Source organism: Prionailurus viverrinus, chromosome E2, assembly GCF_022837055.1.
Source record: "Prionailurus viverrinus isolate Anna chromosome E2, UM_Priviv_1.0, whole genome shotgun sequence".
Classification (NCBI taxonomy): domain Eukaryota; kingdom Metazoa; phylum Chordata; class Mammalia; order Carnivora; family Felidae; genus Prionailurus; species Prionailurus viverrinus.
The window spans coordinates 18026534-18052839 of record NC_062575.1 but is presented as its reverse complement, the minus strand read 5'-3'; the positions used below and the strand labels follow the sequence as shown (position 1 = coordinate 18052839).

The following is a 26306-nucleotide window of genomic DNA, read 5'->3' as shown; positions in this document are numbered from 1 at the left end:
GGATGTTGAAAGATAGCAAATATTTGGTATCAAGTGTTCACGGCTTCGTTGCTTTCCCCTCACTTCTAGTTGCTGGTCATACTGGATTTTGCCCATCATAGGCGCTATTGTCTTAGGTTTCCTGTATCGTTACTACACGTCGGAAAGCAAATCCTCCTGAGGAGACAGCGTGGAAGTTGGAAAGCATATCCATTGGGAGTGCGAGCTAGAGACTTGTTTGGAGGCCAAGCGATACCCTCTTCTCGAATCCTGCCGGATGTGTGCTTCCCCCTTGGAACCCAGATGGTTGGCTAGACATCCACCCCAGACCTGGGGCCAGTGTCCTTCATTTCCCAGAGCCTTACTCCCAAAGCACCTGCTCGTTGTCCTGTGTCCCTGCCGGTGGCCCTTCTCTCCACTGGCTTCCACCAGCCCCCTTTGCATTTCCAGACTTGGTTTTATAATTACAATCCAGATGTCCTTGTGACATTGTCCTTTGGTAAAAATGCCTGGTTTCCAATACTTTGAATGCACATTAGACATTCTTAACAGGGCAACACTCTGGTTTTGAAGCTTTTCTTTTTCCATTTTTCTTTGAAGTATATATATATATATATACTTATATATATATATACACACACATATATACGTATATATGTGTGTGTGTGTATATATATACTTAATTCTATTATTTATCATAAGGGATTTAATTAATGAAGTAAAGTTGTGCACCTATAGCATAAAACACAACTGCCAAATGATCTCGTTCCTTGTTTTTACTTATTAAAACTAGGAAGAACCATGAAATCCTCTTCTCCCTCCTAAGCTAGTCTAGCAGGTAACTCTCACCACCCCCCAAGTCCACGTGGTGCTGGGCAGAACTGTGCTTCCGTTGCATTTCTTGGGAGTGGAGAGAAAGAGGGGAGGGGAGAGATGAATTGGGGTGATAGGGTAAATTTGTAGTCCTCTTTCTTTTGAAAAATACTGAAAACACTACTTTAGGACAGGAGTTTAGGAAAAGCACCAAAGACTTCATTTTTTTTTTTCCACACTTCATTCTTTGCTTTGGTTTGACACCAGTTTCTAGCCATCTTTTTTCTTTTCTTTTCCCCCCAACCAACCATCTTTTATTGGTAAAATACAAATTTATAATTGTATCTGTAGAACTTCACTAGGGATTTCTGCTTTTCAGTGTATTGATTAGCAAATTTTTTCATTCCTTCCATTTTACAAAAGAGACTCCACTTGCTCTAAGATCCAGTATTTGATCTTTTGTTTGTTAGCCCCAGTAACATAACTTCCATAGTGCAGTGGCATTCGAAAGGGGGAGATCATGACAAAAGAATGTTTCCCATTTCATCTATATTTTATCTTCATGGCTCCAATTTGTGGTTTTATTGTTTTTCTGTTGAGGAAAAAAGAAAGAAAAAAACAACAACTAGTCGTTTTATCCCTTGGATGAATGTTTAATTGAATAGTAGGTCATTATTTAGAATTCTGTTAGGGTTTCTTCTTGGTTCAGGAATTTTCTCTGGCTTATTTGACCTAACTTTTTTCCCCCGTGGAATCACCTGAGGACACAGTACACTGGCTGTTTTCTGCCAACAACTGTTTGTGGTGATTTTTCTCCCAATCTTCTAAGGATTACCAGTTTGCTTCTGAGCCATTGTCCTATGTAGCAGGGAGCAACTTGGTTCCAGAAGGACCATGGATACTGCTGTCTCCTCCCCGCTTACAGCTTGCCATGGACAGGAAAGTGCCCTGCAAGGCAGTGTCTGCCCATGCAAACTAAGAAAAGGTTCAACCCAAGTCTTGCAGTTGAGTGTATTCAGAATTCATCAAAAGGATATTAACCTTGTATTTGTACACTTGGATATGATATTATGGAGAAATTTCAGGGGATTTTTGAGAGACTTTTATATATCAGGGATATGGGAATAGTCAAACTTTTATCTTTAGAAAATTTTGTATAAGATGCCACTTTTAGACAATTTATTGAAAAAAACCTTTGGTTATTATGGAACAGTAGTCGTGTGACTGTTGATGCTCCTGCCATTTGAAGGCATACGGAAGGGTTGCCTTGAATATGAATTGGTATCTAATTGCTGTAATAATTAAGCTGCATGATTACATGGGCCACATTGGGGTAGAAATAAAGAACAAAGGAGTATTGAGGAACTGGACGGGGAACATTTAGGCTGAAACTAAACCAGCAGATAAGTTGGATCAATTAGGAGTATGTTGGCAGTCTGTAAAATTAAATGAAAAACATCTGGCTTATAAGAAATGTTAAAGAGTGACAGCCTTAAGTAAAATTGGTGGGGGGTTTTTTTTTTTGGATATTTTGAGGGTGAACACCAACACAAAAGGTATGTTTTTCTATTTCATATTGGTTGTCTTTTCCTGTTTATATCTGGACTTGTTTTTACTCAGAGCCAGAGAAAAAGGTTTTCAGACCTTGTCTCTACCATCCATGAAATCCATCCAACACCCAGGGCTTCTTTTGATCTGCTGCTAATGTGATGTCACTTTGTATTATAAAAACCACTTTTGGGTCCATTTACTGTTATTCTGCTGCCTACATCAATAGGCAAAAGGTAAAGCTAGTGTGTGAGTTTGCAGAGGTTTTTCTAAACTATCAGATAATACAATATGTTAGCCAAACCCACCAGAAAAGCCTTGTTTGCAGAGGTAGGACTCAAATTCTCGAAACAGTTTCAACATTGGTAGGTGGTGCAAACCCCTTTGGAGAGCAAGTGGAGCCGGTCCCTGTCGGCTGAGGGTGCCCCCTAGAGCTGGTCTCTGGGGTGTTGGGTTGTTTATTCCCAGGGAAGATACAAGATGTCTGGAGGTCACGAAAGGAGAGGAGGGAAAATGGGTGCCACCAAAATAGGCATGTCGGTGCCAGGTCTCCAAAATTTCTTAGTCCCTGTCCCTCAGGAATCGGTTTTGGTTTCTAAATGACTCCACATTTGTAAGGACAAGAAAGTGGTGGTGACAAAATTGATAGTGTTTAGTTCTTATGCGACCCCTAAAGCAGAAGCAAAAATCCACGGGAACCTACAGTTTGAGCCTGTAAAGTTCTTTGGGCAATTGTCGTAAATGCCCAAGTTGTGAGATAAGAGCGTCGTTGAGTTTATGCTCATTTAGTCCCGGCGTGGAGCAACGAGAAATGCTCTGTGGGCCAGGCATATCATTACGCACGGTGTCTCGGGCTTCACATCTCAAGAGATTATCTGGTTAGATTCCATTTTAGGAGACTGAAATGCAGAACGTTAACGTTCATAACTTCCTTCCCTGGGAGAAGTGGATTCAGACATGTCTTGTCTCAACAAGAGATTGGTGTGTTTTTTTTTTTGTTTTGTTTTGTTTTTTTTAAGCCATCTCATTCTGTTGCCAAATATCACAGAACGAATGGGGAGTTTACTTCACATTTGGCTGTTATTCTCTGAAAGGGCCTGGTTTGGAATTTGTGGGGGTGATTTCAGAGGGAGATTCCGGTAACCCGAGTTACCAACCCAGTATCTAGCATCTTACTCATGAATTTTAGGAGCTGTACTTTTCCTGTACCTATATCCAACATGTGCTAGTTGGGTAAAATATGATTATTTAGCTTCCTTTCTTTTTACTTCACCCTCAACTGTGAATGAGTAATGTTAACATTCTTTTTGTGTATTCAATAATGGAGTTTGTTTATCTATTTTATTTCAGCATATTTTGAACAAAGATCTTTGTCTCTTTCTGCTGGAATGTGCACACAGTGAATGTTTGTTAGAACCACACACAATAAAGATACTGTTTTCCTTTTCTTGCCCTGACTATAGTTATTATTTTATTTTATTTTTTTTAAAGCAGAAGTGTTGGCTCTGTTATCCTAAGGTGTTCTGGAAGAAAAGATTCTGAGAAGCATAAAAGTCACCTGTATCTATGCAAATAATTGTGTTCAGTGTAACTTGATGGGGAGTTCTGTGGTTCTTCAGGATTCTTTCTGCTACTCTTTCTTTGAAGTGAGTTGCTCAGTTGATAATCACGAGAGGCAAACATGAAGACTTGTGCTGTATTAATGGATATGAAGTGGCAACCAGGTAGACCAGTTGGGAGTTCTGTTTTTACTGAAACCATCTGGTAAAGAGAAGCCAGTACAAGGTAATAATATTTTGTTATCTGCAACGCCAGTCTTCAAATGATTGTTTTTCTTGGAAATAGCTAAACTGTTGGGGAAAATTAAACACTGAGATTGAAGTTCTAGCAAGTGTGTTAATTAAACAAGGGAAATAAACAGTTTTTATAATTACCTCTAAAACATACTGATAGCCTTCTAACACTACTAATGAGACATCGTTCATTTGGGCTTGGTTATTTCACTCTCACGTGAATTAGTAACAGGAAAGGATAGTCCCATTCTTATTATTAGTGTTTGAATCTAATGTTTAATCTCCAATCCTAGTAATTCATATGACTGCAGTCTTCATGATGCTGAGTATTTGGCAGGTAATTGACAAATCCTGGTTGGTTCCTAAAAACCTGAAGTAGAAGATTGTGATTCCAATTATGTAAATTTAAGGTAAGAAATACCCACACAATCTACTAAACTGTTGGTAATTGTAGGTATTGTTGGTAACCTAACGTTAATTAGCTTAATAGGTGTCTGTATTTAAAGGAACACTCAGCTAAATCACATATTTTCTAGTGCTCAACAAACTTAATTTTTTTTTAAGATTTTTTTTTTTTTTAAAGTGGTTTCTGCACCCAACATGAGGCTTGAACTCAAAATCTTGAGACAAGAATTGCATGTTCCACCAACTGTGCCAGCCAGGTGCCCCTAAAAAACTTTCTTTTATAAAGCATCCAGGAGAGATGAGAGTTGCTGTCAGATAAAACATGAGGCTAGAGCTGTAATCCTATTTATCATTTATCTTCCATATACTGTGTGCCTTGCAGTACCTTTGATGGCATTTTGGATCCTTGCCCTTACAGTATCCTATCCTTACACCGTAGATGGGGATGTCCACATTTTACCAGTGACTTGACTTGCTTGAGGCCACACAGCCCTAAACTTTCCATGTTCTTTATTGAAGGTTCTCAGATAAAAATTCAGCTTCAGCTGTACCAAAATGAATAATGTGCTTGGTGTATCTGCTGCTAGTCTTTCTATACAGGTGTTTCTGTGTGTGCTCAATGAAATGCCATCAATAATAATCATTTTCTGAATTAGTAGATTACTAAAAAATGGGCATGGTCTTAGGAGTCCCTGAAAAATCTTGGTTGTTGAAGAGAATCCTGTTGCTTCAATGGAAACAATATATTTAAAATGATTCTCATATCCCTTGCAAAACAGCTTCTTTTTTTAATTTATTTTTATTTTTATTATTATTTTTTAATTTACATCCAATTTAGTTAGCATATAGTGCAACAGTGATTTCAGGAGTAGATTCCTTAGTGCCCCTTACCCATTTAGCCCATCCCCCCCCCCCCACACCCTCTCCAGTAACCCTCAGTTCTCCATATTTATGAGTCTCTTCTGTTTTGTCCCCCTCCCTGTTTTTATATTATTTTTGTTTCCCTTCACTTGTGTTCATCTGTTTTGTCTCTTAAGGTCCTCAAATGAGTGAAGTCATATGATTTTTGTCTTTCTCTGACTAATTTCACTTAGCATAATACCCTCCAGTTCCACCCACGTAGTTGCAAATGGCAGGATTTCATTCTTTTTGATTGTCGAGTAATACTCCATTGTATATATACACCACATCTTCTTTATCCATTCATCCATCGATGGACATTTGGGCTCTTTCCTTACTTTGGCTATTGTTGATAGTGCTGCTATAAACCTGGGGGTGCATGTGTCCCTTTGAAACAGCACACCTGTATCCCTTGGATAAATGCCTAGTAGTGCAATTGCTGGGTCATAGGGTAGTTCTATTTTTAGTTTTTGGAGGAACCTCCATACTGTTTTCCAGAGTGGCTCACCAGCTTGCATTCCCAGCAAAACAGCTTCTTGAAAGCAGTTAATGAGAATTTAGATTTTTACTATGTTACTAGAAAAAATTTGTTTTAATGTTTTATTTATTTTTTTGAGACAGAGTGCACGTGAGTGGGGAGAGGTAGGGAGAGGGGACAGAGGATCCCAAGGGGTCTCTGTGCTGACAGGCTGACAACACAGAGCCCAGGGCTCAAACTGACGAACTGCAACATCATGACCTGAGCTGGATGCTTAACTGACTGAGCCACCCAGGTGCCCCAGAAACAACTTTTGATCAAAGGCAATCAATAAAAGAAAGTTGAGGACTATTGATGAAATCTTTAGGTGGCATAGTTGAGAAGCTCTTGCATGACTTCACCTGTCCCATCACTCAGTCTAGGACCCTTGATAAGATTTAACCTGGAAACACATAGGTAAATTTATAGTTTTTAAATGAGAAGTGATTGGTAATTGGTTGGCTTGAACTTAGCCTCTTCTTATCTCTACAAATCATGTGGACATCTGAGAAGTGGAAATCCTGTACTTCGTGCCATGTACCATAAGATTTGGACACGGTCATTTCCAGTTTTTGAGATTGTTACATCCTAAAAAGATAATTCAAGCTGAAGTGTGATCAAAAGAGGCACAACATAGCGCAAATAACAAATGCTGTTTGCTACAAGTGTGACATGGCATTTTTTATTCATCAGTGCCAGCCCCTCGTTTGCTCCTGGCCCTAATCTCTGTACTCAAACACTGAGGTTAACTTTATTTTTTTTATTTTTTGTTTTAAAGTTTTATTTATTTAAGTATTTTCTACACGCCACACGGGGCTCGAGCCCACAACCCTGAAATCAAGAGTCGCACGTTCTTCCAACTGAGCCATCCAGGCGCCCCACGTTGGTGTTAACTTTAGCACTACGTGGACCCAGAAAGAGAAAAAAAAGTAAAAAACCAGGTGCTTGAATTTCACTTTTCCTTAGAGAATCTTGCTTTTGGGGTTTTGTTTTTCTAGTTTCCTCATCTGAGTTTTTCAGAAAGGAGAGGTGGCATCTCCTTACAGAAGAGCAGATGGTGTCCAGGGTAAAAATGAAGCTTCTCATGAATCTGCCCACTGATTTAACTACCCAAGAAGTCTGATAATCAGGAACAAATAGAGAAATGGGGGACGCTACATCCTGAACGGCACAGGAAACAGCTCTCCAAGACTCCATTTGACGCCCTTTCTTCCCTGAATCCTTTAAATTTGTTTTTTTGTTTTGTTTTTCTTTAGCTCTCATCCTAACCCCTGCCCTGCCCTCATTGAACTACTTTGCCTTATGTTTCACTGACAAATTACAAGATAACACTTCAACTATGCTTCTCTTCATTTTAAAGTATTGTGGTACAGGGGCGCCTGGATAACTCAGTCAGTTGAGTGTTCCATTCTTGATTTCAGCTCAGGTCATGATCCCAGGGTTGTGGGATCCAGCCCTGCATTGGGCTCCATGCTAAGCGTGGAACTTGCTTGGGATTCTTTCTCTGCTTCTCTTTCCCGTTCGCATGTATGCATGCACACTCTAAAAATAAATAAATAAATAAGTAAGTAAGTAAGTAACACAAAAATGTACCATTTAATCTTTCCTAGAAAACATTTGGAAGAAATAGAGGTGATTTGTTTATGATCTGTACCATCCACGTAAACTAGCGCAGATCTCTTTGAACATCTTTGTTGACCTTCGTTTAAGGCTAAATTCTACCTCTGGACCTTTTGTGTATGGGTCCATAAATTTTCTTTTTGTCTTAAGCTAGTTCAAATGTGTTTTGGTTTCTTTTGAAGATTTTATTTTTAAGTAATCTCTATACCCAATGTGGGGCCCACACTCATAACGCCGAGATGAAAGAGTTGCATGCTTTACTGACCACTATGGCCTCTGCGATTTATCTGACCTTAAATGCCTGCCTTGGTAATGTTGTCTTTGTAAGGATTCTGCCTCTCCACGTGTACCCAGGTTCCCCTAGGGCAGAAACTCACTTTTTATTCTGTGCTAAGTCTACATATTTTTACAAAGAAGAAATATTCCTCATTTAGATACACATTTTTTTTTTCCATAGAATAAGATAGAGAAACCGATTTAAGCTGACATAGGCAGAAGGGAACTTACTTGTTATGAATCAGTTACGAGTATTTGATGGAACTCAAGGTTGGAAGCATAGCTGGACCTCAGGAGGAACTAGGACTAGGAATCCAAAGACCAATAGGAATCAGGGTGGCTACGTTAGTTTCCAGTCCAAATGCCTAATGGGAATTAATTCCTAGAAGTGAGAATGTAGTCAGCCAGATAGTATCACAGTGTCTACTTCTAGTCCCATCAAGGGCATGGGGACACAGGGTTGAATGGGAGGGGGATCACAAGGGAAGCAGTTCCCCAAGGCAGACACTGTAATCACACACACTGTGTGTGTGTGTGTGTGTGTGTGTGTGTGTGTGTGTGTGTGTGTGTGTGTGTTTGTGAGCGTGCATTCAAGTTCTTTGGTAATGGACCATCTGTGCTCTGAAGGCAGGGTCTTCCGCATCCCTCAGGGTGCCCCGCATTAAGCCGGGCCATAGGGCGGGCTAAGTACATTGAGTATGATTTATCATGCTGTGTCTGAATGAACAACCATAGCCAAATTTGTTGAAGAACTATCTAGGACTCCCAAGTTGAGTTTTGAGGTGAATCCCAATGTTGCCTACGCCACTAACAACCAAAAACCCCGTTCACCCTGCATGCCCGCAAACCATCCTGTTTTCTCTGTAAATAGATTCAGCTGCCAGTATTTATTGGTTTCCTGTAAATATTTTAAGTTTTATTTTTTAGAACAGTTTTAAATTTACAGAAAAACTGTGCAGATAGTAATTAAAGTCCATACTTTATTCATATTTCCTCACTTTTTACGTGTCATTTTTAAATTTTAGAATAGCACATCACATTTAATTATCATGTTTTCCTTGGCTCCTCTTGACTGTGACAGTTTTGATGACCTTGACAATTTTGAGGAGTACTGGTTAGGTACGTTGTAAGATGCCCTCTATTGGAACTTGATATTTTTCTTAGACTGAGGTTATAGGGTTGGGGGTAGGAAGGAGTGGGAGGTGGGAGGAAGGCCACAGAGGTGAATTGCCATTTTTATCACATCAAGAGTATATACTATGAATATGACTTTGTGACTGTTGATGTTGACCTTGATCAACAGGCTGAAGTAGTGTTTTTTAGGTTTCTCTACTATAAAGTTATTCTTTGATTTTTTTTTTTTTTAACATTTTATTTTTAAGACAGGGAGAGACAGAGCATGAACAGGGGAGGGTCAGAGAGAGGGAGACACAGAATCTGAAACAGGCTCCAGGTTCTGAGCTGTCAGCACAGAGCCTGACGCGGGGCTCGAACTCACGGACTGCGAGATCATGACCTGAGCCGAAGTCGGCCGCTTAACTGACTGAGCCACCCAGGCGCCCCTATGAAGTTATTCTTCGGAAGGAACTTACATACTATTCCATATAGGAAGTCACTATGGGCAGCCCACATTTCAGGAATGGGGAGTTATGTTCCACCTCCTTGAGGGTGGAATATCTACATAAATTATTTGTAATTCTTACACATGGGAGTTTGGTTCACAGAATTTTATACTTGATTAATTTTTAGATTGCTTTAAAAAATTTTTTTTAGTGTTTATTTGGGGGAGGGGCAGAGAGAGAGGGAGACACAGAATTGGAAGCAGGCTCCGGGCTGCAAGCTGTCAGCACAGAGCCCAATGCAAGGCTCGAACCCACGAACCACAAGATCATGACCTGAACCAAAGTCGGACACTTAACCTACTGAGCCACCCAGGTGCCCCTAGGTTGCCTCTTTAAAAGTGTGTGTATGTATGTATGTATGTATGTATGTATGTATGTATATATGTATGTGTGTGAGTAACTAAGCAAGGAATCTCTACACTCACTGTGGGGCTTGAACTCATGACTCCAAGATCCAGAGTTGTGTGCTCTACTGACTGAGCCAGCTAGGGGCCCCTTTAGATTGTTTTTTGGGGTGCCTGGGTGCTCGAGTTGTTTGAGTGTCTGACTTTAGCTCAGGTCATGATCTCATGGTTTGTGGGTTTGAGCCCCACATTGGGTTTCATACTGATAGGGCAGAGCTTGCTTCAGTTTCTCTTCCTCCCTTTATCTCCTCTCATGCTCTTTCTCAAAAGTAAGTAAACATTAAAAAAAATTAAATATAGATTGTTTTTTGAGCACCCTAAAAAAAATAATAACAGGGAGTTCTGATTGAACATAGTAACTTGAGTAAACTTGTTTTTCTCTGCTCCCTTCCAAAAGCCACACAAATGAGAGTAAGGTATAAAGAGAGATCTAAATCCATAGACAGTGAATGAGAGAGTACACTTTAGTTGATGAAAGATCTCAAGAAATTTTCAGAAGAAGGAAGGCCAATAAACTTAGAAAAACAATTTAAATGCCTACAGGAAGAAAAGTCAACAGGAATGAAGTCACACCACAGATCCCTGAAAAACTCATAAATGGGAAGCACTGTTTAACTGTGAGTGTAGAAGGTGTGTAGCACCCTTGAAAACAGTGAGTTAAACTTCCCTCCCAATGCCCGCTCCACCAAACCTAGCCTGCACAGCAAGGCAACTGTTCCTCTCCTGACGAAAACTGGAGGCTTAATCCTGGGCAAAGTTGAACCTGAGATGATCCTGATGGGCGATCACAAGGCTGAGCCAAGGGCAGTGGCAAGTAGAGTGGAAAGTAGGACTTAAGTGGAAGTTCATACTAATTGCTGAGACCTCCGCCCTCACCCCTTGGCTCCTCGGATACAATAGGAATAAGGAAGATTCCTCTCGGGAGAAACTCATCAGTCCAAGAGAAGATCTACGGATAAGTGACATTTGGTGGCTTCCACATGCTCACCCTGTAGTGAAATCCTTCAGTCAACAAGCTTTGCTGTTGCAAAACATCCACAAAGGTGTATGGTGCCTTGCTTAACAGTTGAATACGAATGGAGAGCCAAGGACTGTCAACCATTCTTTGAAAGCCTTAACATGATAGAGATCAAAACAAATAGGGGAAAAGTCAGAGTAAAAGATAAGGCAGAAGAAAAGCAACCAGAAAAACACAAACTCCCTGATAACTTCAGCGAGATGATACTGTACCCACCTACTACAAACTGTACAAACCTAGGATGCTATTTACAAAGGAACATTCAAATAAAAATAAAATTGAACATTAAGAGAATGAGAATTATGAAAATTACAAATTTGAGTCCACCAATGAATGCTAAAATCAATGGGCAAAAGCTTAAGTAGAAACGGGATATTTACATTGCCTCTAAGTATCTCCCCCAAAGCATTTATTAGTCACAAGGACAAAAGCAGTAATTTTACAGTGAAGAAAGCTGGCAGGTGATTCAATTTAACGTCCCCAGCAATAAATAGCATCATGTACCCTTGAAATGATGCCTTGAGGATACATCACCCCCACTGCATTCCCCATAATTTATAACCTCTGTCTAATCATGAGAAAATATCAGTCTCAAGTTGGCAGACATTCTACCAAACCACTGACCGGTTTCTTCAAAAGTTGTCAAGCTCATGAGAGACAAGGAAAGACTGAAGACCCGTCACAGATTGGGGGTGGGGAAATTGACAAAGGAGGAATGACAACTAAATGCAATTGGGATCCTGGATTGGCTCCTGGAACAGAAAAGGAAATGTCTTTTTTCTTTGTCACCAGTGGAAAAACTGGTGACATTCAAAAAAAAAAGTCTGTACTTTTTTTTTTTTTTTTAATAAAGTCTGTACTTAATAGCACTTTTGCAATGTTAACTCTTTTCATTTTGGTAATTGTTCTTTGGTTATGTAACAGTTGACATTAGAGGACGCTCAGTGGTGAATATATGGGAACTCTATACTATCTTTGCAAATCTTTATAACCCTAGAATTATTTCAAAATAAAAGGTTTTTTCGTTTTGTTTTGGTTTTTTGTTTTGTTTAATTAAAGCAGGAATAAAAAGGACAGCAATAGCAGGATTGGAAAATAAAAATGAAGAAATCCTCCCACAAGGTAGAACAAAAAGGAAACAATGGAAAGTGAGAGGTTCACATAAGAAGATACCCTGCAGGAAATCTGGAGGTGGAAATGAAGAAATTGTCACAGAAATAATACAAGAAAACATCCCAGAACTAATAATTGTGATTTGGGGTCTGGAAAGGAGCCCTGAGTGCTCAGCACAATAATGAAAAAGGGACTCCTACAGAGGCCTGTCATTGTGGAATTCCAGAACACTTGAAGGGTTAAGAATAAAGTCCAAAATCACAGACCGTGGCAACACTTTGGATCACCTTGAAATCATGGTGAAACATGAAGAAATACCATCTGTGGCCATGCCACACATCAGTGAAAACAGAATCTCTGTTTCAGGGGAACCTGATTCATGGTGACAGTTGAGAACCACTGTCCCGTAAGCTTCCAAAGAGAAGCAACAGATCATTTACAAAGAATCAGGAAACCTGTATCCGTGACCAACAACACTGTAAACAAGAACACCAAGCAACAATGCCTTCTGAATGAATTTATCTTCTAACCTAGAATTCAGGACACTTAAGAAATCTCTTGTTCATGAGAATTAAGAATTATCACTTTTAGGGGCATCTGGGTGGCTCAGTCGGTTGAGCGTCCGACTTCTGCTCAGGTCATGATCTCACAGTCTGTGAGTTCGAGCCCTGCATCCGGCTCTGTGCTGACAGCTTGGAACCTGGATCCTGCTTCAGATTCTATGTCTCCCTCTGTCTCTGCCCCTCCCCTCTGTCTCTGTCTCTCTCGGTCTCAAAAATAAAAAAACATTAAAAAAATTAAAAAAAAATTTTTTTTCAACGTCTATTTTTTTGGGACAGAGAGAGACAGAGCATGAACGGGGAGGGGCAGAGAGAGAGGGAGACACAGAATCAGAAACAGGCTCCAGGCTCTGAGCCATCAGCCCAGAGCCTGACGTGGGGCTTGAACTCACGGACCGCGAGATCGTGACCTGGCTGAAGTCAGACGCTTAACCGACTGTGCCACCCAGGCGCCCCAAACATTAAAAAAATTTAAAGAACTATCACCTTTAAGTCTACCTAAGGTTTGGGCTTTTTCTCAAGACTTTTTTTTAAGTGGGTGCACCCATTTTTCTGTATTTGCTATGCCTATTCCTTCCAAGCTATTTTTTCTTTTTTTTTTCTTAGTTTTTAAAAATATTTTTTAATGTTCATTCATTTTTGAGAGAGAGAGAGAGACAGACAGAACATGAGCAGGGGAGGGGCAGGGAGGGAAACACAGGATCCGAAGTAGGCTCCAGGCTCCAAGTTGTCAGCACAGAGCCCAGCACAGGGCTCGAACCCATGAATGGCCATTATCATGACCTGAGCCAAAGTTGGACACTTAACCCACTGAGCCATCCAGGTGCACCCTAAGCTATTTGTTCTTAAACACATTCTTTATTCAAGAACTGCTTAGTTTTCAGTATCTTCTGTGATCGGACCCAATACCGCCTATCAGATTTTATTACCTAGATCTTCTGCTCCCCGCCAGTCACTCCCCGTACTATCTACTACGTCCACCTGCACTTTCCCACTTCTTGTATTCTTGAAAGTTCTTTTCCATGAGCCAGAATATCCACCTCCATCCTGTTCCTAATGCCAAGTGGGTTTTTTCATGACTTTTGATTCCTGTTGACCAGTCTGGGTTGCCAGTCGCACTGTGTCTGGTCTGACCTCGGCGGGAAGTGGAGCCACCCTGGCGTTCATAGCAGTGCCCGCCACAGGTACAAAGAGTGGCAGCAGATGGGAGGCACATTTACCATGCTGGATGAATCATACCCAGACTGCACAGTCAGATGCTGAGTCTCACTCTCTCTATGAAACCTCACATTACCCCAGTCCACTCACTTCTTCCTTCTCTAAGTGCCCATCACACTCATGACCATTTTCATTCTTTGGTGCCAGACTAGTTCCTTAGTTAATCTTTCCAACTAGACTGGAGTGTCCTTGAGAAAGAGGACTGAGCAGTATACTTCCTTTATTTCCTCCCTGTACAGGGTGCAATGTTCTACACATTGTAGGTGCTCGTTGCTCGGTTGGAGTAGGCATAGTCGTCCCTCACCTTCCCCGCGGGCTCTTTTTTGGCAGTTGCAGTTACCTGTGCCGGCTGTGGTGTGGGAGCAGATGATCCTGCTTCTGCGGTATGGTCAGAAGGTCAGTCGTAAGCTAACACCGTGTCACATTGACTATGTCATCCACCCCTCGCTTCATCTCCTCGTGGGGGCATTTTGTCATCTCACATCATCACAAGGAGAAGGGTGTGTACAGTACAATAAGATATTTTGAGAGAGGCACCACATTCACATAACTTTTATTATAGTTCGTTGTTAAAATGGATTTTTTTTAAGTTTGTGGAGAAGGAGAATGCGTGTGCGAGTGGGGGAGGGGCAGAGAGAGAATCCCAAGCAGGCTCCATGCTTTCAGCAGTGCGCCCCCCAGTGCATGGCTCGAACTCATGAACTGTGAGATCATGACCTGAGTTGAAATCAAGAGTCAGGAGCTTAACCGACTGAGCCACCCAGGTGCCCCAAAACTGTTTTTTTAATTATTAGTTATTGTTAATCTCTTACTGTGCCTAACTTAAAAATTAAACTATATCATAGATAAGTATGCATGGGAAAAACATACTTAGGGTTTTGTATTATCACTTGTTTCAAGAATCCTTTGGGGATCTTAAAACTGACTTACTGAGAAGGGGGACCCATTATATAGGGAGGTAAGGGGGTGCCTGGGTGGCTCAGTCGGTTAACCATTATATAGGGAGGTAGAAAATGTACCCTCTGCTGGTATGGAAGAAATGAGCATTCTTAAAATCTCTACAACCTTAATCTGACCTTTGTAGAGCAAATGAACAAGCTCTTCATACCATTTGGGAATCTTCATTATAATGAAGGTCTGTATCTTCTATTTTGACTCTGTTGGGTCTTGGCATTGTGCGATACTCAACTTCTTTCAAAAAGGTCTGACCTATACCAGAGAGCAAACTGGGGTTGTTTGGGATTATAAATAAAAGATAAATTCCCAGTTGATATACATAGAAATAGTAAAATATATATGCCTCATATGTTATTCATGAGAAAGAACTGGAATTCTAATAAGAACGAACATTCGAACATCCAGGAGTTAATTGGAAGTGTGCTGGTTATAAAAAAAACAACAACCCACAATTAAAATGATTGATGATGGGGCATCTGGCTGGCTCAGTTGGAAGAGAATGTGACTCTTCATCTTGGGGTCGGGAGTTCCAGCCCCGCGTTGGGTGCAGAGATGACATAAATAAAAAACTTAAAAAAATAAAATGATTGATGATCACAGGGTATTTGTTTTTACTTTGGTAAAAAGGAATACATTTTCTGAAACTGGGGGACAGGGGTTAGACCCGTTGGGATCAAATGTGTTTGAGGTACTTTCCCATATTAGAACTATACAGGTTTTTTTTTTTTTAATTAAAAGAACATTTTATTTCATTATTTTTTTTTTTAACATTTATTTATTTGAGAGGGAAAGAGAGAATCCCAAACAGGCTCCACACTGCCAGCAAAGGGCCTGATGTGGAGCTCAAACCCAAGAACCGCGAGATCATGACCTGAGCCGAAACCAAGAGTTGGCTGCCCAGATGACTGAGTCACCCAGGCACCACCCCTCCCCCCAAATCTTTTATTATAGAGAGAGCACAAGGAGGGAAGAGGGGCAGAGAGAGAGAGAGAGAGAGAGAGAGAGAGAGAGAGAGAGAGAGAGAGAATCTCAAATAAGCTCCACACTCAGTATGGAGCCTGATACAGGGCTCAATATCATGACCCTGGGATCATGACCCTCGCTGAAATCAAGAGTCAGAAGCTCAACTGACTTAGCCACCCAGGCGCCCCAGAACTGTACATTTAGATGTTATTGTGCTGATATTGTTGCCTTATAAATATAGTAGCAATTAAAATTAGAAACACTTACAGAGGTACCGGGGTGGCTCAGTCAGTTAAGTGTCCGACTTTGGCTCAGGTCATGACCTCACACGTCATGAGTTTGAGCCCCAGGTTGGGCTCTGTGCTGACAGTTCAGAGACTAGAGCCTACTTCAGATTCTGTGTCTCCCTCTCTATCTGCCCCTCTCCTATTCGTGGTCTGTCTCTCTCTCTTAAAAATAAATCAACATTTAAAAAGTTTGAGAAAAAGAAACACAGTAAAAAAATTCTTCAAGAGTAGTTTTGTGGTATGTATTTTTTTTGAAGGATATGCTGGATATTTTACACGTCCGTTGGAATTGCCCTTGTATTCATTTTTTCTTGGTGCTGAGAATAGTGTCAGTTGTGTATTTATCCACCATGAACGATTAAAGAGCCTTCTTTTCTTTACAAAATGTAAAATTATTGGTGCACATACACTCATATATGTAAAATTTATATGCATACACAGTGTGATACCTTATCTTTGAAACCTGTTTGCCATATCCACAGACATGCACATTTTACCATTTAATACCAAAATATGACTATTGTATATCATTTTTATGATGGTTTTCCACTGATGCATATAGCTTACCAACCCAGATCTTCTTTGATGATAGATTTCACCTCTGAGAGGTATTCACCAGTGCTCTCATAATATGTGACCAGCACATTGATAAAAAGGGATGTAAATATACTACATTTTGAACTAACTTATGCAAATGAATATTAATACAATAGACATGTATGACTGATATTTATCATATTTTTTATTTTAAAATTGGGATTTTAATGTGGAGAATATCCAAACCTCCAGAGGAATGAATGGCTGTTGGGTATTATCAAGGTAAGTGAAGGAATTGGAGTCCTTGAGGAGCCATGACTCCTGCACCTGGTAGCATTTTAATGGCATGTCCTTTGCTGCTTGCCATCATGTGACTTGTAAAGAAGTGGGATTTGTCCTAAGTGTATACTGAAACATGTCTTGTGATTAACATAACCGGTAACAGACACTATCCCAATAACTTTTAAAATGATGTTTATGACTCAGTGCCCAAACAGGCAACTCAGAGAGGAAAGATCACTGGCGTTCAGAGGAGAGAGAGAGGGCAAGAGCTGCTGTGTTTATTTTGCCACGGTCCATTTAGTCTTTCCTCACTGAGAGTTACTTACCTGTAACCTTGAATCTCCAGCAGTATGTTCAGCCACAAATCTCCACTGCTTATAACCCTTGTTACCATTTAGCATTATAAAGCGTGTTTATAGATGCATTGAGCCAGACATTTTCCATTTGTACTGTGTGGCGTTCCATAGGAAGCATTGGAGTGGACTTCTCAACATCCATCCCACCCCACATACTAAGTCTAAGACAGTTGGGTAGTCCTAGCCCCCTGGCCTGATCGGTTGTACATGAGACCTCTGTAAGAAGTTTCCTCTCCAAAGAGAGAGTCACAGAAAGAAGTGGTGTGGCTCTCCTGCTACCAGCCTGAGGAGGAAGCGTGCACTAAAATGGTCGAACGGAGAGATGGAAAGAACATGAGACTTTGTTGACTCCAGCCGCTGATTCAATGAATCCCGAAGCTCTCTCTACAGCAGGACTTCCATTTATGTGGAGATCATAAATTTTCTAATGTTGTTCAAGCCTTTTGAGTTGAGGTTTCTATTACTTGCAGCTGGAAGCATCCTCACTGATGAACTATTCTTAAGAAGAATGACTCATGGGGAAACAATCCTCCCAGCTTCTGATTAACTTTGGCCTCCAGAGATAATTATCTGGGCCATCAGATGCATAAAAAAATATGGAGGTCATAAGATTAAAATTTTAGTGGTTACATTTAGGGAGAGGAGTAGTGGCTGGAAGGGGGTCTGAGAGGGGCTTCTGGAATGCTAGTGTTTCTTGATCGGAGTTGTGGTTATATGGGTGTGTGTACTTTAAGATAAATTCATCAAACCGTATATCTGTGATTTGTGTACCTTTCTGCATGTAAGTTGTACTTCAATTTATTTTTTTTTTTAATTTTTTTTCCCCAACGTTTTTTATTTATTTTTGGGACAGAGAGAGACAGAGCATGAACGGGGGAGGGGCAGAGAGAGAGGGAGACACAGAATCGGAAACAGGCTCCAGGCTCTGAGCCATCAGCCCAGAGCCTGATGCGGGGCTCAAACTCACGGACCGCGAGATCGTGACCTGGCTGAAGTCGGACGCTTAACCGACTGCGCCACCCAGGTGCCCCTGTACTTCAATTTAAAAAGCTTGCTGAAAAATACTATATTGTAACCAGGCCTCCAAACAAGCTGTATCTTGACTGGAAGGATATGAATGGTATATTGTGGTCATTTTTTTTAGGCAGCTGAATTAAGCTAGAGACATGCTTTCTTTTATAAACTTCCAGAAGCTCACTGTAATGACCTTGGGTGTGACCAGCCCACTCTAATCTCAGCCAAAATGTTTTCCCTTTTGGTTAGGCTGGGAGAGCCTCAAAGCCTTGCAAAGGAAGGGCTTCATCATTTTTAGAATGCAGTCACAATGAATATTAAAAACCCAACTAAAAACTAACAGAGCAGAGTCAGTTCACGAAGGGCTTTGTCAAGCCGCATTCTCTGAGAGGTATTTTAGTTATAGGGGGTCCACTCCAAGGAAACCACTGGGTTTGGAAGAATGCAGTCACGGACCTCATGCAGCTCAGGTTGTTGAGAGTTTTAATTCATGGAGGAAGAGCTATAACATGCTTAGTCAGGTTTTTTGTTTGTTTGTTTGGAAGAAAAAATATATGGTCTTTGGGGACCCAATTATCTAGAGAAAGACTTGACTCCGCTACAAGAAAACTAGCTAAGGAAAGTTACCATAAATCATGGGTTAGATGGAGAGTGGAATTGAATAATGTGACAGCAAGACTCTGGGAATACCAATCTTCATGAGGGAGAGGATTTGAAGAGGGATCCCATCATGAAACTAAATGGGGAGTATGGTTGATTGGTGGTCAGGCCCTTGGAATTCAAATTCCTGAGGGATGTAGAGCCCTGTTCTGTTTGAGCAGCCACATCGATCTGCAGAACCGGAGGCTGACAAAAAGAATGTGGAGACAATGTATTTTATTATATTCCACCTATCTCTTCAGGGTGCTTTCACACCATTATATCCTCACTACCACCTGGTGATGTAGGTAAGTTAGAACTGATCCTAAGAGAGACAGTGACTAAGAGAACAGGTTCTAGAGTCACCAAGACCTGGGTTTGGTTCCTGTCTCTGTCTTGTTAGTGGAATGTTTGTGCAATCTACATAGCCTGTGTTTGTGGTTCTCTGCTTCAGAGGACATTAGGCAACGTGGAGATATTTTTGATTGTCACAACTGGAGGAGGGCCATTAGCATCTAGTGGGTAGAGGCCAGGGATACTGCTCAACATCCTACAATGCACAGAACAGCCCCCCACCACAAAGAATTGTTCAGTCCAAAATGTCAATAGTGCCACTGTTGAGAAACGCTGGGTCCTATCTGATTCTCAGTCTCTTTGTCTGTAGAATGGGGATATCAACATTATCTCATTGGGTTATTGTGAAGGGTAGATTAAATAACAGTTGACATTGGATTGTCTGTTCTTCCACCATCCCTTCCCCCTGTTCAAGGAACTGCCCTCACAGGACTTTACATCTCTACAGAATTAGATTTCTACGGGCTGAATGCCAATAACCTACAGTTCCATCTAGTTTCATGATGTTTGTCCCTAGCAGGCATTTTGCGTAGTATGACTCTGCCCCTTTGCCACAGTTGACTGGGTCAGGGGTGGACACTCATCCAAACCAAAGCAGTCAGAATTCTCTCCCCAGGAAACTTTGTAATTTGCACTGAGAGTCAAGTCTGCTAGGGTCTTGAATGGAGAAGATACAAACCTGGGAGTTGTGGGTGGCCATTTTCTCCCATGTGGTCGGGGGTGCAGTTTATAACAAAAGAGAAAATTGCAACAGTTATGGAGAGAAAGGCAGCCAGAAGAGACCCAGTTCCCAGAGTCTGTGTCCTGGCTGCTCCCTGCCCTTAGGCCCCGTAGCCCATTTCTACATCTTTGTAAGACTTTCTGCTTAACCTGGCTTCGGTTACGTGTCTCTCATGTCCAAGAGACACATAATAACCAGCGAGAACATATGTAACAGCACTTGGCATGGTGCCCAGGAATTAAGCCCCGAATAAGTGGCAATTATTATTATCATCCCATATTAGAGATAAAAAAGTTGACCCAGAGAGATTAAATAATTTGTCTCGTTGTCACACAGCTCTTTAGCAGTAAAGGTGATCTGAAATCCGGGTCTCCTCACATCTAGACTGAGGTTCTGTTCTGTCTGTTCTTTAAATTGTGAAATAAAACTTTCAGAATAGCGCATGGGTAGCTAAGTATCTAGGTGTAGTTAAAAATAACTCGCAGTGAACCTTGGTGTATCTCACCCAGGACAGGAACTAGAAAACTGGCTGTAGCTTGGAAGACTGTCCTGTGCCTCTCCCTGCCACGACTCCCTGCCAGAGGTAACCAATATCCTGTTTTTTGTTGAAATGGCTTTTAATAGTTTTTCCACCTACATGTGCACCCCTAAACTACATGATTTAGCTTTACTTGCTTTGGCATTTATAAAATGAGACTGTACATATTCTTTTGTAACGTTTTAAAAATTTCGACACTGTACTTGTGAAGTTCCTCTATGCTGTTATGCATAGTTGTAATCCATTTATTTTCTTTCTTCCACAGTGGATTTATCCAAGCTACTGGTGACGAGCATTAGGTGATTTCTGATTTTCAGCCAGTGGTATTACCAAGGGCATCCTGGTCTGTATATGCTGGTGCATGTGTGCAGGAATGTCTCCCGGGTACCTACTGGGAGTATACCTGTCGTACCTGAGACTTCCTCTGCTCCACATACTTGGGGGTTTGGGTTCTTTCGCAGGCACATGCCAGTACCGGGGCCAGAGGCTGAAGAAAGTATTGTGTAGTGCTGTAGGACACATAGAGATTTAAAACAAAGTATCTTTCCTCAAAAACTGAAACATAGGTTTACCACATGGCCCAGAAATTCCACTCCAAGGTATCTACCCAAGAGAACTAAAAACATATGTTCATGTTAAAACTTGTACATGAATATTTATAGCAGCACAATTCAGAATAGCCAAAAGGCCCATCAATTGGTGAATGGATAAACACGATGTGGTCTATCCATACAACGGGATATTGTTCAGCATGAAAAGGAATTAAATGCTGATACATGAGACCACGTTATGCTAAGTGAAAGAAGCAGGCACGGAAAACCATATATTACATAATTCTGCTTCCATGAAGTGTCCAGAATAGGCAAATTTATAGAGACAGGAAGTAGATTGTGGTTCCCAGGGGCTGGGCGAAGGGGTGAAGTGGGGAGTGACCCTTATGGGTACAGGGTTCCTTTAGGAAGTGATGAAAATGTTTTGGCATTAGTGATGTTGGTCTCACAGCTTGTGAATAAACTAAAAGCCACTGAACTATAGTCCTTAGAAGGGTAAGTTTTATGGTATATGAATTACATCTTAATGAAAATGTAACTAAAAACATAGTATCTTTGCTCATTCATTTACTCAAAACACGCGTATTATGTAAGTATTAAGTACCTAAGATATGCCAGACATCCCTCAGCACATTGTTGGGAGACATTGGTCAGTGAGTTAGACGCGGCCCCCATGTGGGTCAGAACCATTGTCAGAGAGCAAGTGACACATTCAAGAGTGGTCACTGAGCAGAGTTTAATGAAGGGACTGCTTGCAGAAGTATGGGCAGGGTTAAGAGGTCCCTGGGGAAGCGAGGCATTTCAGGGTTGGCAACAGATGGCAGCCATTACCGCCCCCCCCCCCAACAGGCCTGGAAAGGCAAGGGGAGAAAAGTGGTTCCCGGAACCCAGCAAGAGCTGCAGGAGAAGCTGCGTCACAGGGGCTGTGGCAGAGAGGGGGCCACCTACCCACGGCTCCCTCTCCCGTCTGCTGCTGGCGGGTATGGGAGTGTGGGCCACACAGACCCCATCGGTCAGCCTCCTCAGGCCTAGAGGACAGGGGAGAAGGCCGGAGAGGGACTCTGGAGAAGCAAATAGAGACTCTCTGTCCTCACGGACTTTCCATTTTCAGTGGAGAGACATACCAGAAAAAATAAAAGCAACAGAATGTGATAAGCAAACGGGCTGACATGAAAGAGAGCATCTTGGTGTGTGGGTGTGTGTGTGGGGCGCGGGAAGACGACACTAGATTTGCTGCCTGGGAAGGTCTTTCCAAGGGGAAGGAGGCGGTGCTGTTTAGCTGGGACCTGAAGAATGAGCGCCTAGGTGATTCAGGTATTATTTATTGAGATGGGGAAGCTTGGAGGAGAATCAGCTTTAGGGGAGGAAATCAAGAATGCCCTCTGGGATATATTAAAGACAGAACATACACCAACATCGAAAAATAACAACTCAAGTTGGAGTGTGAATCCACGGGCCTCGGGAGAGGCCACGGCTGCGGGCTGACACCCAGGGCTACCTCTCGGAACCAGGACTTGCGTGGACTGCGCCCTCCCTGGAGGTTACACCAAGTGCTGGCACAGCGCGCTGGCTCGGGGCCTCCCGCCTGCTCCCAGGCCTCCTCCCAGCATTTATTGGGGCTTTGCCACATCCCAGGTTCTTCCTTCACGAAGGTGAGAAGGGCCAGGGGAAGGGAGTATCCTTTCTGAACACCAGACGTGACACATCGCCTTGACCGGGCAGGAGCTTCAGTGTGATAGCTAGGGGGGCCACAGGTAGGCCTGCCGACCAGGAAGGGTCCAAAACCTACTTGGAAAGGCACCCAGGCCTGTGACTAACATGGTGGTGCTTCGGAGCACCCAGAGGGAAAAGCTGGCCCAACATCCTAGCTGGAGCCAAATCAAGAAAGACAGCAGGAGAGAAGTGAGTCTACAACTGGCACATTCTTCCTCACCCGGTGGGTCTTGTGGCATCAGCTGGAGTCCTCCTTCGGGTGCCTCTAGCCCGCACAACTTGGCACATCTCTGTATTTTCTTCCATAGAGGTCTCTCCTCTCTGGCTCCTGGCCCAGCCAGTTGCCCACAGACTGGAAAACAAAGGCTCACTGCCTTCCCTAGAGACCTGGGCTTAAGGGATGGGCCTTGAGCAGGCTGGGCGGATGCTCTGTTGATTTTTTTTCCAAGTGCAGAGAATGTGACAGCCAATTCCTGTTGGAAATGGCTTTTGTTTTCTTTGGAGCACAAAGCACTTTTCCTTTCTCGTGATTGTTTCAGTTCAGGTCATGTTTAGGATGGAGATGATTTGCTAACCTAATTGCCTGCCTTTTAGATCTGTGGTTCTTAAGCTTTGGGGGCACAGATCCTACTGCAACCCTGATAAAAACCATAGACCCTCTCCCTAAAACACACACACACACACACACACACACACACACACACACACACACCTCCCAAATTTAACATTTAACATCAATCCTAGCAGGTTAAGATCCCTTGGGTTAAGGAAGGTCAGTCCTTCCAACTCCCCCACTCCCAATCCCCTCTGCCCCCTCTTTCTTTTCAGTCAGGATCTCAAAATTCCCTTTCTTTAGCACTTCTCAGGGGCCAGCATTTCTTGCCTGCTTTCTGCCCGAATTAATCCCAGGTGCCCAGCCTCTGAGGAGCAGGGGCCTTCACTAGCCTCAAGCTGCTTTTGGCTCAGAGGCTCCAGTCTGGTGTTGCTCCAGTTTTTCGGGCAGCAGAATATTCCAGTGGGATTTGTAAAACTTTGGTCTCATCCGTGCCTAGCTGTTACGGAGGGGGCAGACAGCAAGAGTCTCTGCAGATTCTAGACGAGGGGGCACAGCTTTGGATGAGACTAGGGAGACAGGCGTTGTCTGGTTTTGTTAAATTCCAGAAGCAAGTCACTTTGCCAGAATTGCCAAAAATAAAGGGACTGTCTAGACACATATTAGAAGCTCTCCTATGAAGACAGACCATCCTGAAGATCATGGATTTATGCTTAAATGGTGAGACAAAGGGGGTCATTTAAGTAACAAACAGGTATTGTACCTGCTGGTGCTCTAGGCGGGTTCTAGGCGCCTGGGGCGGGGGGGGGGGGGGGTGGGGGGGGTGGGGGGGGGTGGGACGGGGGGGCACGTGGTGGATGAGACAGACAAGGCACCAGAGAACTTTAGGTAGAGTGACAAGTGCAAGTATGAAAACAGGACGAAGTGATAGATGTGACCGTGCGGCCGCCACGACGAGAGAAGATGTCTCTGAGCAGGTGGCACTGGAGCTCCAGCCTGATTATTGAGAAGGGAGCATCCACCGGGAGGAAGCGAGCTCCAGGTGGAGGCAGCGGCCGCCGCAGGGCCTTGAGGCTGGAACGAACTGGTGCGCGCGCAGAGGAAAAGAAAAGCGCTTGTGGACGGCGCGGTCCGAAGTGGGGAGGGAGGAGAGGGAAGGAGAGAGGTAGGCGGTGGGCAGATGGCTGTGTGCTTTGTCGGAAAGACGACGAAGGGTCTAGAGCAGACGTCTGATGTGATGTCATTTGCAGTTTGGGCACGGGCCTCCTGGAGAGAAGCACATTGGGAGAGAGCGAGAGCGAGCGGAAGTGGAGGCCGCGCGAGGCCGGTCGTGGGGGCCAGGTGAGGGGGGGCGGGGATGGCGGCTCAGGCCTCTCGGTGGCGCTACAGTCGGAGAGGAGGAGGCTGTTTTCCAGGTGAACGCACGGGGTGCATAGTATAACGCCTGGCCGTTAAGACTCCATGGAAACTTAAGTTTAATACATTTTCGAAGGGCCAGGGCTATGTTGTTCTCGCTCTTGGCCAGTCCAAGGCTTCCTGTTCGTGCCCTTCCAGGAAAAACAATGACAAAGATACAAATCCTCCAGAAGAGAAAGTTGCTTGGCTGTTCTTGTCTCTGCAGAATGTCAATGTGCTTGGCAGGCAAGAGGAGGGGAAGGACAGCGGATCTGTATTAAGTGCCGACTGCATACCTTGATCTCATTATCCAAGAACCCTGCAAGCCTCACTTTTTTTTTTTTTTTTGAGATGAGGAAACAAGTTCAGAGAGGTTAGTTTAATTGTCCAAGGTCACATAGCTAACAAGTGACAGGGCTGGGATCCAAACCCAGGTCTGTCTGACTCCAGTTCCTTCCACATCGGGCCCTGGGCTGGCGAGACCAGGTGAGCACACTGAGTAGGCTTGAATGGCCCCGAGGCTCCCCAGGGTTTTAGCTACTCCTCGGATGAAAGCTGGTCTCTGTTGGGGGTCTGCTGACTTTTCCAGACCCTGGGGGTGTGCTGGGTGCAGTGATGTTGAAGAGTCATGTTTTACGACAGTCCCAATGGTCGGAAGATTTCCCAATGCCAGCGAATCTAGTAAAGACAGGAGTTTGGGTCTTGAGACGAGCTCATTAGCACTCATTCCGTTTGGGTGAAATCAATTAGGGCTAACTGGAAGGTACAGCCTCTGCTCTCTGTTGACTCTTGAAATGAGAGACTGATGGTGGCTACCAGTTATCATGGAGGCGTGCTCAGGGGCAAAGACTCTGATGACAGAGTTTAGGCTGTGAATCCTGCCCCTGCTGCTCTGTGGCCAGTTGCTTGGTAGGAGGACTCCGCAGGGTTCTGGAGGGTGACTGTGTGTGTCACCTAAGACCCCTGTGGGTCTCAGGCAACTTAGAACGGACTGGGCCTTGCAGGTTCCACCCGGCCTGACTGCCCAGGCCTGCGCCAGAGAACGACCGGGCGACGTGCCCAGTGACGGCACAAAGGAAGAGCCTCACACCCCGGGTTACACCCAGGGTTACGCAGAGCAGCATGACACTGTGACCTTGTCTTCGGTGCTTTTACCATCTGCTGGGTGCTGCCTACTAGACTACAAGCTCAGTGCGGGAGACCTTTTTTTCTCTCTTCTTGTTTCCACTGTGCTTGAGTGGGTTACCTGAGGTTGGCTGACAGATATGTCTGGACCCTCCAGGACTGGACACGTCAGTGGGAGTTAGAAGCCCAGCAAGAGGAAACCAAGGCATTAGGAAGAGTACGTTTTAGGATCAGGTAAAAACTAGCTGCCAGCACAGGGAGGGAAGCCTTGATTTTCCCATCTGTGGAATGAGGCGATGAGGCATGAGGTCGTGCACCTAAGTGCTTAGCAGAATTCTCGGCACATAGCGCCCAGCCCACCGGAGTGAGTGCATAGCGCTTCTACAACCACCCCCGGCGCCTTGCGTGGTTCTTCATGTCTCGGTGGGAACTTTTACATTTTTTTTGACTGTGACCCACACCACAACCTTCTAATGTGTGTGCATGTCTCTTTAAATATAACCGAACTATAAATTTTGTGAACTAAGACCCTTAC

General features: G+C 43.2%; 1 protein-coding gene across 1 annotated transcript in view; it reads left to right on the top strand.

Annotated features, from left to right (window-relative positions):
• LOC125153190 (cytochrome b5 type B) overlaps positions 1-3787 on the top strand; it is a 37357-nt gene extending 33570 nt beyond the window's left edge. Inside the window, exon 5 of the mRNA XM_047836096.1 lies at positions 70-3787. Within this exon, the coding sequence (XP_047692052.1) occupies positions 70-160 (91 nt within the window). The 3' untranslated portion in view covers positions 161-3787. The remainder of the gene's footprint in view (positions 1-69) is intronic.
• Positions 3788-26306: the final 22519 nt, after the last annotated feature.